Source organism: Camelus dromedarius, chromosome 23, assembly GCF_036321535.1.
Source record: "Camelus dromedarius isolate mCamDro1 chromosome 23, mCamDro1.pat, whole genome shotgun sequence".
Classification (NCBI taxonomy): domain Eukaryota; kingdom Metazoa; phylum Chordata; class Mammalia; order Artiodactyla; family Camelidae; genus Camelus; species Camelus dromedarius.
Window position 1 is genome coordinate 7,993,133 of NC_087458.1, and position 15,389 is coordinate 8,008,521.

At 45.7% G+C, this 15,389-nt stretch overlaps 2 protein-coding genes across 2 annotated transcripts in view; one reads left to right on the forward strand and one right to left on the reverse strand.

Annotated features, from left to right (window-relative positions):
• The window catches only part of PRCC (proline rich mitotic checkpoint control factor), a 21,023-nt gene continuing 5,634 nt past the window's right edge, over positions 1-15,389 (forward strand). The window contains exons 1-4 of the mRNA XM_010999438.3: positions 1-743; positions 9,689-9,736; positions 12,013-12,579; positions 14,921-15,016. Coding sequence (XP_010997740.2) covers positions 276-743; positions 9,689-9,736; positions 12,013-12,579; positions 14,921-15,016 — 1,179 coding nt within the window. The 5' untranslated portion in view covers positions 1-275. The remainder of the gene's footprint in view (positions 744-9,688; positions 9,737-12,012; positions 12,580-14,920; positions 15,017-15,389) is intronic.
• The window catches only part of SH2D2A (SH2 domain containing 2A), a 20,949-nt gene continuing 19,838 nt past the window's right edge, over positions 14,279-15,389 (reverse strand). The window contains exon 10 of the transcript XR_010377495.1: positions 14,279-14,341. The gene's annotated coding sequence lies outside the window, so the exon portion shown is untranslated. The remainder of the gene's footprint in view (positions 14,342-15,389) is intronic.

Below are 15,389 nucleotides of genomic sequence, written 5' to 3' on the forward strand. Positions count from 1 at the left end.
TTGTGTTGGTGAGGCGAAGAGGAGGCGGAGTGACTCGGCGGCCATTAGCTGTGTGTAGTTGCCCGGGACTAGGAGCTTAAGTGAAGAGGGAAGCCTTATTCGGGGAACTCAACTGTGGGCATGGGCTTCTGCCGCGGCTAGCCCTAGAGTACGGAGAAGGCGGGCTTTTTGGTTCCCTGCCCCGCCGAGTGGCGGGGCCCACTAGGCCTCTGGGCATCCCCGGTCTCAAGTAGGCCTCGTCTGCCGGCAAGGGCGCCCCAAAGGCGGGAGGCGCCATGTCGCTGGTTGCTTACGCCAGCAGCGATGAGAGTGAGCCGGATGAGGCTGAGCCGGAGCCGGAGGAGGAGGAGGCGGCGGCCCCTACACCTGGGCCCACTTTAGGGGGCTTGTTCGCGTCTCTCCCTGCACCCAAGGGTCCGGCCTTGCTGCCTCCGCCCCCCCAGATGCTGGCCCCAACCTTCCCTCCACCGCTATTGCTGCCCCCACCCACGGGAGACCCCCGGCTCCAGCCTCCTCCCCCCTTGCCCTTCGGCCTGGGAGGTTTCCCCCCACCTCCAGGCGTGAGCCCGGCTGAAGCGGCGGGAGTTGGGGAGGGACTGGGATTGGGGCTGCCCTCGCCCCGAGGCCCTGGCCTCAGTCTGCCCCCCCCTATCGGCGGTGCCGGGCCCCCCTTGGGGCTTCCCAAGCCAAAGAAGAGGACAGAGCCGGTGAAGATTGCGGCGCCGGAGCTGCATAAGGGGGATGTGAGTATCCAGGGAGGACACCCCCAAATTTTCCACTGGGTTTGGGCATGGGCTCAGCCATAGGAGAGACGTAGAGATTCCAGGACTCCCTCCTATAAATGCATCCATTGATTCCAGAGCACTGGGTCCCTGGTACAGTGTGATTAATTGAACTGAAGTTTGTCAACTTTGGGGAGTTAAGATATTTTGTCCATGCGGGTTTCCCCAAGCAAGACTTGCCTGCAGAAGGGCCATATATCATCACCTGGCACTGACAGGCCCAGGCCTAGGGACACTGGTTCCACTCTCCCTCGTTGCATCTTCACTGCAGACCAGTCCCCACCTCCCCTTCTACTGAGAACAGCAGAAAATCTGGCACCTGAAGAGGTAACAGGAGACAGGATTCTTGAACCCTTGCTGAACATCAGGACTAACCTTTTCCTTTGCCTCTGAACTTAAAAAGCATCAGGGTCTGAACCAAGGATAGGAATTCTGGATTCTGTTTTTGAGGGGAGTTAGGGAAGAAATTGAGTATTTATTGAACAGAGATAATTTGCCGGGCATTGGCCCTTTGATTATTACAGAACTCTGGGAGAAATCATTTTAACTTTTATGGACAAGAAACAGGTGTCCAGCGTGTAAGATCTTATCTGGTAAAGAGCAGAGTGAAGATTAAGAGTTGGGTCTATCTGAACTCCAGGCCTCTGCCTCAGTTTCACTGTTTAGGTATTTGTCAAGCCTAGGACATTTAGGACTCTTGGGTCCTAGAAGAGGCAACCAAGCTTCTGTTGTTTTGTGAATGGTGGAGCAGAAAAATTGAAGGCCTCTCCTGGAGTGAGTGCTTTGGAAATAAAGGAGACAGCCTAGGGGCAGGTAATCTTTTAGAGTTATCTGGAGTTCTTTCCATTCTCTTCTGAAAGGTTAATTGGTCAATCCCTGGCTCACCTTTGGTTATCCTCTGGGAGATACTAATTCCTGCCTTTGCTTTTCTTCAGACTTCTGACTCTGCCTGGGGCTATTTCTGTTCTTTGTGCTTGCTGGTCCTATCTCACAGATGTCCTAATGTTCTCTCCCTCACCTCTTTGAAATCTTGGCTTAAAAGACAGATTCTTAGTGAGGACTTCCTATCTGACCTATTTAAATTGCAACTTCCTATCACCCACTCCTCCTCACCCTGCTTCTTTATTTTCCTCCAGGGCACCACCATCTAAAATGCTTTACCACTATCTAACATACTATATATTTTATTTGTCTTTCTCCTTCTGCTAGTGTACAAGCTCCATGAAGGCAGGCCTTATTGTGTGTTTTATTCGCTGCTATATCCTTAGTGGGTAGAACAATGCCTGCACATACTGAATACTACCTAAATATTTTCTGAGTGAATGAACTCAAATGAATATTCTTCATGGAAGAAAATTCCAGAGTCTCCCTTACTACCTTGTTCCAAACTTTTTTCCATATCATTACCCACTTCTTTCTCCCGAGCCTGTCATTTCTAAGTCTAGGTTCCCCCCAAAACCTGTTGCTCCGTTGAAGCTTACTTTGGCCTTGATTTAACCTGGGACAAAAGAAAGTCCCTGAATAAGAAAGGAAAATAGGTTTTTTTGTTTGTTTGTATTCTCTTTTCATAATCTTCTCCCCAAACTTTCTCTTGGCCTAATTGTGATACGTGGGGGAAGATGGCACTTTGAGCCAGCCTGCCTCCCTCCGCGGTGACAGTGGAAAGGCTCATTTCTAGGTCTGAGTCATTTATGCTGGTAGAGGCTGGAGAATCCTCCATTTAGGCTGACTGAAGTGGTGGAAAACTCAGAGGACTTGTAACTATCCGTTCTTTGTAAGTATAATTCTCTAAATTCCTGAGGTGAACAGTGACATGGGTAAGTAAAATAAAGCCAAATTCTAGCCCTTAGCTAGTTCAGTGTCTCACTTTTTTTCTGTTCAAGTTGGTATTTTTGTTCTCTGAACATAAAATTCCTGGGAAAGGTAGCCCACAAGAGTTCAAGATGATTAGGTGAGGGTGACTTTTGCCTTTGAAATAGTTGTGGGTCTACGGCCTCATGGTTCTAAGCTCTGTGTCTTATGCTTATTGGGCTCTCAGTAAATGTTTGAAGGAGTGAATTAGGTTTCCTTAAGTAGTTTCCCTTTAGGGTCTGGTGCTAAAGTAAAGGTAATTAACTCTGAACTCTTCATTCATTCATTCATTCATTCAATATTGAGCTGTTTCTCTGTGCCAGGAGCTAAGAGTACAGCAGTGAACAGGATAGACCCTGTCACAAAAGGAGCTTGTGATCTACTGGGGGAGACCAACAGAGAAGGAAATAGATTTTAGGTCAGGTCAGGGAAGAGCCATGGGAGCACTCCAAGAGGGCACTAAGCCAGTCCAGAGGTTGGGGAGGCTTCCGGGACAAGATGATGTCTAACAGAGACATGGGAGTTGAGGAGGAGGTAGCCAGAGAAAGGGCCGGTGGAGAGGAGCACATTAGGCAGAGGGAATGGAATGTACAGAAGCCCAGAGGTGAGAGAGAATGACAGTGCTTTGGATGAACCTTAGGTAATAAGGCACAGTGGCTGGAGTGCACCAGTGGGGCTAGGGGAGTGGTGAGCGATGAGGTTAGAGAAAGATGCTGAGGCCAGATGATAATGGGCCTTGGATACCATGCCAAGGCCTTTGTACGTAATTCTGGGGTAGTGAAGAGCCCTTAATGTCTGAGCAAGAATTCTCTGATCACAGGAATTCTTTGATCACAGGGTGGCAAAAGACATGGAGGGAGCAAGACTGGCAGAGACAGTGTGAGAGATAATGGCAGCCTGGCTAAAGGAGTAGCAGGGGATGGAGAGAGCTGTAGGCTCTAGGTCTGTTTAGGAGGTAGAAGTGTCAAGATGGGAACTGATTGGATGTTGTGAAGGAGAGGATTCAAGGCTGACCCCTGCCTTTCGGCTTAGGCAGCTGGGACGGTAGTGGTGCCATTCATTTAGGGAGTACAGAGACAGAGCAGATTGGAGAGTAGTTAGATTTAATTGGTTACAAGTATCAGAAACCACTTCAAGTTAGCTTAAATGGAAACACATCATAAATATACTGAGGTACCTTGGGTAGGGCCTGGAATCAGGATCTGGAGATCTGTTGGGGACCCACACAGCTTCTCTTTGCACATTCAATTCATTCTTTGCAGACTGGTTTCCACTTCTTAACCTTGGCTGCAGGTGAAAGATGGCCACCTGTACCTTCTTGGTTTTATTTCCTTTCTTTTAGTGATTGGCCCAGATTGAACCATAATCTGAGTCCCGCTTGATGTTTTCCCAGGGGACAGAATACATTTGGTTTGACCTGGGTGAGCCCATCAATCAGCTGCAGTCAGGGGACAGGCTAATACCAGATTCTCTCTCCAGGTGTATTGCAAAGTCAAGTTCAGTCAGCTTTTGACTCATGAAGAATTAGGAATGAGCCATAAAATGAATAATCATCCTCTCCTTTTCCCTTTTTACTTTTCTTTTTCTGACCCAGGCTACCTCCAAATATTGGTTAATTGATTTTGCAGGCTTAAGAGATTTAGACTTGTAAAATTAGGATACAAAAACAACAAAACTAGAATAAGTTTACTCTAAGTTTTCGATCATACAGTGTGCATTCCAACATGAATAGACATTTTAGGGTTATCTGGGTTAATATTCCCTATACTTTCAGGTTGTTTTCCCAGGTGTGGAAAATTTGAAGCTATGAGATTGAGATTTCACTAATTTTGGTCATTTCTGTTAGCCAAGTAATTAAGAGTTGACTGTGGTGAGTGTAGCTAAGATTTAGCCCTTGACAGAAAGGAAAGATACGCGCTGATGTCTGTGGGGCACGTGCTTGGGATCTGACACTGCTGGGCACTTCAGTGACTCTGTAAGCTGAGTATTACCCCTAGTTTACAGGTCAGGAAGTAGAGTTTAGAAAACAGGTGCTTAAAATCACACAGTTTGGGAGGAGCAGAAGTCGTATTTGCACCCAGGTGTGTTCTGTTCTCTTCTATCATAGTGTCTACCGAAAAGATAGAAGAGCCTTGGGCGACCAGAAATACGAAAGCGATACAATGAGCAGTGCAAAAGTGGGAGAGAAAGTGATGTCCTAGCTGAAGCGCAGATGTAAGAAGATATTTGAGACCAAAGAGTAAAAAAAAGTTGATGACTCTAGCTAATAGGGAAAATAGCAGAGAGGAGTGTGGTAGTGGTTCGAGTTTGGGAGGCGTGGGGTGGGGGTGGTGAGGGGAGAGGTCTGTTCTTGGGCCCTGATTTCCTTCTTGGCTCCTGGCCCTGGCAACTAGTGATTGCTTTTTGGAGCAGGAGTCTGTCAGAACCAGAGCATGGGAAGATAAGAGGGAGGCTGCCATGGGGAATGAGGCTCTGATAGATTAGCAGATCCCACTGGGCTTGGCTTAATGGAAAATGTCTGTTTCCGTTCTTGCTCAGCAGTCTCGGGGTGTGTGTGTCTTGTCACTCTTGGCAGCAGGAACAGAGAGGACAGTGGTGGCCATTGAGGCTTGGGCTCTTGTGAGGCCAAGAAGAAATACAGTACTTTCTTCTTAAAAGATACAACCAGTTTGTGCCTCCCAAACCCCAAAATGCCTGTTCTGGCCCAGCATACCTCTTCCAGCCCTGGGTGCCCCCGAATCTCTAGCATCACCCTTCTTTTTGGGTCTCATGGCACAGACCCACTCAGATCACCGTTTGCTGGTCTTCAGCACTCTCTAGGAGTTGACTCCACAGTGTCCATTTAATATACTCCTGTGGAAAACAGTTTGGCAGATCCCCGCAAAATTAATTAGAATTACCATGTATGATGCAGCAGTTTCACTCCTAGGTGAAAAGAATTGAAAACAGGGACTCAGATACTTGTACATCGGTGTTCATAGCAGTGCTGCTCACACGCAGTAGCCAAAAGGTGGCAACAACCCAAGTGTCCATCAGATGAATGGATAAAGTGTGGTATATACATACAATGGAATATTACTTAGCCTTTAAAAGGAATGTAATTCTGATACATGCTACAACATGGATGGGCTTTGCAGACATGCTGAGTAAAATCAGCTAGACACAAAAGGATACATATTGTATAATTCCATTTATATGAGGTACCTAGAACAGGTAGATTCAGAGATAGAAAGTAGAGTAGAGGTTATGGGGTGGGACTGGGGGCAGGGGAAGGGGGAATTATTGTTTAATAGGTACAAAGTTTCTGTTTGGGATGATGAAAAAGTTCTGGAAATAGTGGTGATGGTTATACAATATTGCGAATGTACTTAATGCCACTGAATTGTACACTTAAATGGTTAAAGTGGTCGATTTTATGTTTATATATTTTACCATGATAAAGGGAAAAACATGCAATCTGCTCCTGTACCTCTCACCATCAAGGAAGTTCTCCATGTGTCTAAATTAAATACTGTGCTAAGGCTGAGCCCATCGCCTCCAGCTGATTTTTGATGGAAACTGAATTGATTGATTTTCTTTCAAATGCCCCAGGACAGCTGCATCTCCCCTCCCCTGGCCCATAACTAGAAGATACAGGCACATCTTTTAGCATTTGGATTACTCATCTCCTGCTTTTTGGTACTCTAAACTGAAATTTATTTTCTTTTGTGAGGTACTTAGATAATTCCTTGCTGAGATTTCCTTTTGATTTCTGTTAGTTTTCATTCAGGTCCCCACATGCCCATAAGTGCTTTGAGTGGCATCTAAACCGCTTTTCTTTTTCACAGTGAACTGCTGAGTTCCATATTCCAACTTTTTTTAGATGGCTGAAGTTAGTTCAAGGGGCAGGAGGTTGTTCTCATTCTATTTCTCCACCCTCCCAATGCCCTAGACTTCCTCTGCGACCCTGGGTAGATTACTGAATGTCTTGGAACTCTGTTTGTCAGCCTTAAGAGGTAAAGGTTTATTTCTGCCCATCCCTCAAAGATGAATAGTCATGACTTAACAAGGGTTTAGGGTCTCAGCACATTTTTTGAGGGTCTTAGTGTTCTGTTTTAGGGAGTCTGTCATATTTGGTGCCCATCGTGAGACAGGGTTCAGTAGATTAGTATAAGATGTTCAAAGAGAGAAGGGTGATTGTGAGTAACCGTAGCAGTCCTCTCAATCCAGAAATAATGTGTTCCTGAAGTCTTTGTACAGCTGTGTGTGTGTGTGCATGCTTTTAAACTTTAAATTTAGGTTGACAAGTGTAATGGAAACAATCTGACATTTAAAGAAAAATTGAATTTTCTTTCCCCAGCTGATCTGGCCATCAATTCTATTAGCTGTAGGACAGTTTGCCTACACTTGCAGAGTAGCCACTTTTTGTTTGTCACAGGATCTGAAAAATAAAAATAGGCTTGTACAGTTTTATAAATGTAATAGTCTTAAACTTGATAACATTTTATATTTAGATCGTTTCCATTGGACGTATTGCCTAAGATGTTAAAGTTTACACGTAGTGGGGGACTTTGTGAAAACCCCGTACATCCCGTAGTGAGGTGGTTCTGTGTCGTCTGCTGGGAAGGAGAAGGGTCTACATGGTCAGAAGATAAGGAAGATGGTCACTAGCCCCTGAGGCAGCGGGAGCATGGAACAGAGAGAAAAGATCGAGAATGCTGGAGTGTTTGGAGCGTAAGGCTTTTTCTTTGGTTGAGTTTGACATCTTGGCAGGCCAGAGAGAATAATAATCCTGGAACTCTGTTAAAATTTTTAGTTTATATGTATTTTCATGGGTAGTAGCTCATGCAGTCTTTAGAACATCGCTGTGACATGGCTAAGTACTATTTCCAACTGAGGCTTGGGGAGTTAAATGGCTCATTGGGGATCCCCCAGCCAATAAGTGGCAAAGCTGAGACTCAAACGTGTATTTCTGATTTTGTGGCTTGTGCTCTCAGCTGTAGCATGTGGGATCTAGTGGGATCTGGTCAGCACGGATCTCGACCTGGACGTACACGGACAGCTCAGCGTGGTGTCGCTGCAAAAGCTTGAGAGGCTGAACAGATTCAAGTCCTGGTTTTGCCATTTACTAGCCATTATTTAACCTCTCCGAGCCTTACTTTCCTTACCTGTAAAATTGAGGTAATAATGCCTCCCTTGAAATTTTACTGTCAGGATTGAATGAAAAAATGTGAGTAAATTACCTGACACGTAGTAGGTACTCAGCAGATGCCTGTCCTTTCCTTCCTGCCCCTTCTCTAATCCCCCATGTTTAAGTACCAAGACATTTCTCTTACAGGTTTTTTTTTTTTTATACTACATTTGGCAGCAGTTACTAATTAAAATCTTTGTGTGCTGACTACCGTGAGGTAACATAGAACTGTAAGGTAGGGCCTTTACTGTGGGAGTAAAGGCAAGAAAACACACATGAAAAATGGCACGTTTACAGAGCAAGCACAAATGCATCAGTGTAAGTATGATGCCTCCCCAAACAAATGAGTAATGTAGGGACACAGAATGAAAAAGAGCAAGCTGAAAGTCATCAGGAAGACTTCAGGAGTTTTGAGTCAGGAAGAATGGAGTATGGTCTGACAGGAGAGTGATTGGTGGCAGTGATCCAGGTACGGGGTCAGGGATTGATGGGGGGGGCTTACATGAAAAAGCACAAATGGGGGACCAGCCAGTTCTTTCAGGGGATGTTTGAACCACACTTGTTGCCCGTATCTTTTAACTGCCTTTGCTACAGTTGTTTGGGAACTTGTCATTCTTCTCACTGGACTGTAAGTTTCTTGAAGGCAGGGACTTTTTTCATGTCATGGCACACACAATCTTTGAAGCACACTGGAGAAATGGTACAGACTGGGCCTGTGGAAACCAGTGAGCCAGGACTCTGCCTGCTCCAAGCCCTGCCTGATGCCCTGTGGGCTGAATGGATCAGTATCATCCTAGTACCCAGGATCCAGCCATAGGTCACCGGTTAGGTAGCTGTCTGCAGTGCCTGGTGGTGTCTTGCATAGAGTAGGTTCTGAGTAATGGTCGTCAAAAAGGTCCTTGTAGCAGATGAATCCAAAAAGGGACTTGTGAGATACGAGGTTCAGTTGAGAAAGACGGGCAGAGGATTTGAGTTCTTTAGAATCTGGGAGATGAATAGGGTCTTAGATTCCTCCCTAATCACCTTTATTTACAGATGCCCAAAACCAGGGTCCTGAGAACAAACAGAAAACTTCTAAGGTTCTTGGTTTGGATATTAATTTTTAAAAATAAAATATGCCTTGCATCTTTCTGATGGTTGAAGGTGCTGAGGAACTGGTATTGAGCTGAAAGTTTAGGTATTTTTCAGTGTGAAAGCTGTATTAGAAACAGTCTTTTTGAGTCAGAGGGTAACAGGTGACCTCCTGTCTTGCCTGAAATTCTCATAGTCATCATTTGCTTGCTTTCTTCCTGGACACGAACAACTCTGTCTGGCAGACAATAGATCATACTTGGAGAGGGAATGGATTTCTCCAATGGCTTTGACCTTTAATGCCTCATAGAAGAGTAGTTAACACACCACTTAATCCCACCGGAGCTCCCCAGCCCTGTGGTTATGTAGTCTATATAAGTGGTTTTAGAAGTGAAGCTCAGATTGGGTGAGATTGTGGGCCAAATCCCATTCATCTTCTAGTGGACAGATTTATAGGAAGAAGAATGGATATAGCCTTTTTTTTTTTCTTCCCCTCACCGAAGACTGAATGGGAGGAAATAGTCTTAATTTAAAGGACTAGAAATTGATGCCAAGAAGGCTATGCAACAGGTCTGGGGGTATGAGGATGAGTGACTGGGGGAGGTCAGCGCATACCTCATTTTCTGACACTGTTTGAGAGCAGGAGGGAAGGTCTGCTGTTTGGCAGGTCCTGGCGCGGTGCACCTCTTCAGGTGGGGAACAGACAAGATGATAGCCGCTGTTGTCCAGTCCTTCATTTGTGCTTCTTTTAATATGAGTGCTTCCCCCACTGTCCTTAAACAGTGAGGCATTATTCCGTTTCTTTTTCTCGTAGTCAGATTCCGAGGAAGATGAACCCACAAAGAAGAAAACTGTCCTTCAGGTAAGCTTTGTGACATAGTAGAAGCCGTTTCTTCTCTTCCCATATTGCCTCCTGAAAGATGGGATTTACAATGCCCGGCCGTTCCCAAATCAGGCTTGGAGCAAATGCAGTGATTTGAGGCCTGGCCATTTGGGTGTCGTTTTGTTTTCCTGATAACATCAGGCCTTCTGCTTCTCTACCCTCTCCTCACTGTTCCCTGGCTTCAGCGTGCTGGTGTTGCCTCTCCTAGGGGACAGGCGTGGTAGGGAGATGAATTGGAACTCAATTTGATCCATTACATTTCAGGTAAAAGGATCATTTAGGAAGCGTAGAATAAATGGATTGATCAAAATGAGGTTAGGGAAAATCTGAATTTTAAAATTATCCATCTTCTCTTTGTCTCATTTTTAACCTGGGAAAGAAACATCTAAATAGCATTTACTGGGCACTGTTCTAAGTGCTATACTAATGTTTAACTGATTTAATCCTCTTAGTAGTGCCTAAGTCGTAGTGTTTTTATCATCCCTATGTTGCATATGAGGAAAATGAGAGCTTGAGGAACTTGCCCAAGGCCAGACAGCTAGTAGGGGCAGAGCTGGGCTTCACACTGAGGCAGTCTGACTGTGGAATCCAAGCTTTTACCTGCTGCATTTGGCTGCTGCTCTGTAACCAAGACCAGACGTCCTCAAACAGACAGTATCAGACGGTCTCGCTACTGTTTGCTGTTTCCCCTTGCCCCAGTGCCTTTATTCTGGCTCCCAGGAGTTTCTTCCTGTTCTGTTCCACACTCGGTGACTTATACACTCTGGCCTCAGTTGATTATATGTCTCAAGAAGAGCAGAAGTGGTTCTGCCTTTATGAGATGGTTGTCTCATGATTCAGGTATGTGCTGCTGAAGTTGCCCCTTTGCCTGACTCTGTTAATGTGTCACTTCCACTGCTGGGGGGTCTTCGAAGGGCGCAGTCATGTGGAAGTTAGAAAGATAGCTGGTGAGAGTGATTTGTGTCCGTATTTGTAGTGTGTGATGAGGGAGGACTCATGGAAGAAACTGACATGCTGAGGCTGATTGAGGCCAGTCGTTCTCCTGTTGTCAGAATGGCTTCCTGGTGGAGGTGGACTGGCAACTAAAGAGATGGGAGGACACTGGCTCAGAAGGCACCCCAGGAGTAAAGAGCAGTCTTCCAGATGGTAGGAAGAGATGAGTGGAGAGAGAAACTCTAAGCTATTAAGGCAGAATGTGGACCCAGCACTGCAAAGGGATGTAGCCATGATCCCAGATGTCATCTGAGAAATCGAATACTTAAAAGGTAGCCTGCTCCACCTGGCACCTCAGTCTAGTTTTTATGAACCTAAGCCTCTGGGGTCTACTAGGCTGGAATGACCCAAATCTGTGAACACAGACATCAGGCAAGGCCCATTTTCTGGATGAATGGTTCTGCTTGGCCTGCTTGACTCAAAAGTCTTATTTTATTCATTCTGGGCATTTCTTGGCTGAGAGGACTGAAGTACTTGAGTACTCCAGGTCAGTGACACAGTGACCTTATTCCATTCCCCCTTTTCAAACTGATACCTCCCTTAACCCTACAGTTAGGCCCGGCTGACCCTGTAGCATACAGAAAGCAGAAACTGAGAGATTCTTAGGAGTAATAGGAACTCTGGATGGGCTGAGGAACTCTAGATGGGTTGAGCCAATTAGCTTACAAATTGATAAGTTAAATGCTTGACTCTGGCATAAACAAACTGAATATCCCACATCTGTAGGGTTTTCCTTGGAAAGGGGACTTTTGGCGGTATGTATGAATGTCTTTTTTTAACAGAGCCTTGCTCTTGGCTTTGAGTGTCAATCCAAAGGAAGCAGAGAGTTCCCATGTTAGGAGGAACCTTCTAGATATAGAGAGAGGTTGAGCAATCAGCTAGAGAGAGCCCTGGGCTTTTGGGGAAGAAGGATGATGTATTTACTGAATACATCCTATTTGCAAAAGACAGAGTCAGAGAAGGCTGTGTGGCAGAGGGCAGAGAAGCTGGGTTGAGATGGTTGAGGAAAATGGGATGACATCTTACTGTGAGAGAAGCAGACAGTGGAGGGTTGGGAGAAGTGGACAGCAGCAGAGCCGGAGGTAGGAGGAGTCAAGCCCGGTTTGGATGATCTTAGTGGGTGGAGGTAAGATGGAAACAGGGCTGGTAAGATTTTAGGCTAGAGCACTTACCAGTAATGCTTGTTCTTAGTATCAGTTGTGTGCATCATAACATCTCACTTGTCATCTTTCTTCCCTCCTTACCCAAATGTGTCTTGCCAGGGATCCAGTGAGGGGACTGGTTTGTCTGCCTTGCTTCCCCAACCTAAAAACCTGACTGTGAAAGAGACTAACAGGTTGCTCCTGCCCCATGCCTTCTCCCGGAAACCCTCGGATGGCTCCTCTGACACTAAGCCCTCCAGACAGGCTTCTAAGACCAAGCCCTCTTCTCTGGCCCCTGTTGTGGGCACCACAACCACCACCCCGTCGCCCTCTGCCATCAAGGCTGCCGCCAAGAGTGCTGCCCTGCAGGTGACGAAGCAGATCACGCAGGAGGAGGACGACAGCGATGAGGAAGTAGCCCCTGAGAACTTTTTCTCCCTCCCTGAGAAGGCCGAACCGCCTGGAGTTGAGCCATACCCTTACCCCATTCCCACCGTTCCCGAAGAGCTGCCTCCAGGCACGGAACCAGAGCCGGCCTTCCAGGACGATGCAGCCAATGCCCCGCTAGAATTCAAGATGGCAGCAGGCTCAAGTGGGGCCCCTTGGATGCCGAAGCCTGGGGACGACTACAGCTACAATCAGTTTTCTACGTATGGCGATGCCAATGCCGCTGGTGCTTATTATCAGGTGGGTTGGAGGCATTGAGGGCAGGCCAGGGAATGTTGGCGTATGGCCCTCAGGGAGAGCTTTGAGCCAGTGATAAAGCCTCTGTGGCGTCAGTTTGGCTGAATTAATGAATCTTCTGGTGTCTTGATTTTCCTATACCTATCAGGCCTCACAGCATACTACCTTTATGCTGAATCTTATTGATCTAATTGATCCAGAAGTCTTGAAGTCTGACAGAACCACATAATTGATCCATTTATTCTGAAAATAAAATCTTATTGTAGGAGCTGGTGAGAAGTCTCTAGTCTTCCAGAGAGTGGTCTATAGTCTCAGAGATCTGAGTGTGGGTGAGGAGGGTAAGAGAACCATGCATAGACTCCTAGGTAGCAGAGGGTCCGGGAAGAGTTTCTGGAGGTGGGAGTACTGAGAACACAGGAAGGCAGGGAGCGAAGGGACTGAGGAGAAGAGGAGGGAATCCAGAGAGTTGAGTGCAAAAGGGAGTAAGGAGAAGTGGGGGTCTCGACTGAGTCATGGAAAGTTGAAAGGACTGAGGCAAGTCCCTGGAGAGAAGGCACTAGGGGACCATAGTTTGGGCAGAGATAGAGAATGGGGTTTGAGAGGGTGGTTTGGAGTTTGAATCTCAAGCTGTGTGAGTTTGGGCAAATTACTTAACTGCCTCTCTGCCTATCTGAGTATCAGATTTCTTAGCCGTAAAATGGGAATAATAATAGCAACCTCATAGGGTTGCTCGGAGGATTAACACTGGTTTAGTGTGGTGTGTGGAACATAGCAAATGCTCAGTAAATTGTTATGGTAACTTTATTCAAATGTTATTTGGAAGAGCAGTTTAAATTGTTCTGTGTAGCCTCAGAGAGTGAGAATAAATGAGGCCAGGCTGTAAATAGGTTTACAGTGGTCAGAGTTTCCTTAGATGGAGAGAGCTCCCAGGAGTTCAGGGACTCGCAGCAGCTGTGGTGGTGGAGCAGAGGCAGCTGGCTGGTCCTGTGGCTGGGCAGCTGTCGGAAGTTTTCCTGCCAGTGTGGGATGGTTGCAGGACCTCAGTCTCCTTCAACCACTGTGACTCTTTGCATGGTCAGTGTTAGTCTTATCTACAGTCTGTCTTCACGCATGGATAGGGATGTAGATACGGCCTGTCCACACGGACAGGAACCTGTGGTAGGTGGGCTTTGAGGGGACTCTGTTCTGATCAGACTTTGAAAACTATTTGCTGTTAAACCTCGTTGTATCCTATAGACTGATCATGGACAGTGTATCTCTCCTCAAGGTTCTTAGAAGGAAGGAGGAAGAAGAGTGTTTTGACCTTTTTAGCTTAAAAAAAAAAAGGCTATTTAAATCTAAGAAACCTCTAGTTTAAATCCAGCTAATAAATAACAATCAGACTTCTATATGCAGTTACAAACATCATTGAGGCAATTGCTGCAAATTAAAGCACTTTAAATACCCTAGGGGACCCTGCAATTTAAATATATGTTATTATCAATACTTTTTAGTGGAAATTAATGCTTCAGGTACTCTAGGTTTTTAATGTATTATTTTTATTTAGTCAGTATGAAACCTTATTTGTCACATAGGTCACTATAAAGTGAATGTTCCAAGAGGATTTCTTGTAGTTTTGGGCAAAGGTGGAAGAATTAGGGAAAAGTGTAGGCAGGGAGGAAACAGTTTCTCAGCCCTGTGGCTGCCTGTCTCGGCCACAGTAGGGGCATTGTTCTTGCCTTCACCCCTCTTCCTCTGGGTCCACAGCAACATCTAGACAGCTCACCTGTAAGGGGAATCATCAAACCATGAACTAAAAATCTAGTAACACAAACCTGGTTTGTTCCCAGCTTTGTAAATTCCATACAACCCTTACAGTGGTTTATTTTATGTCAGAGATCTGCAACCTCCCCGCCCGTTATAGGCAGGCCTTTATGGAATGGCATGCCTCACACCTTCCCGCCTCTGCTCACACTGGAGCTTACTGGGGTCTTATGAGCAGGAGGAGCAGGGCTGAGGGACAGTAGAGGTAAGGGGTGGGAATCACACTTGGGAAGCAGCCACAGGTAGCAGGATGTAAATTAAAGCAGGAGAGAACGTCTTTATTTCTTGTCACCCTTCCCTAAAAAATATCCATCTGGGTGGGGCAGATCAGAAAAGGTGCAGAGGGTGTTCTTGAGTCGTAGGGTAGCTCCTTAGGATCTGTGATTTTACTGGTCCATTTGAGGGGTCTGTAGTGTGGGTGTCACCACCACCATTTGAGGGGTGTCTCTGATGAGCGTTTTCTTTGTTCCTGGCTGGACATTGTCCCCTGTCCACTGTGCCCTCATTTGGTGTGTTTTTTTTTTTCCCTCTTTGGCTGCAGGATTATTACAGTGGTGGCTACTATCCTGCACAGGACCCGGCTCTGGTCTCCCCCCAGGAAATTGCCCCAGATGCGTCCTTCATCGATGACGAAGCAGTAAGTTAACAAAGCACAAGAGATCATCTTTGACCCCAGACACCAGGTTTCAAATTTTAAGTTAAAGGAAATTTTTTTTAAAACTCTGTTTAGTTAGGATTAGGTTTGGCAACATAGAATTGAGAAACTTCAAATAATAATGGGTTATATGAGGGAAGCTAATTTTTTTCTTCATAGAAGAAGGCTAATTGTATAGCACAGGGAACTATATTCAATATCTTGTAATAGCTTACAGTGAAAAAGAATATGAAAATGAATATAAGTATATTCATTTTTGACTGAAGCAATGTGCTGTACACCAGAAATTGACACAGCATTGTAAACTGACTATACTTCAGTTAAAAAAAAAAAAAAGGCTAGAGGTAGGCAGGCT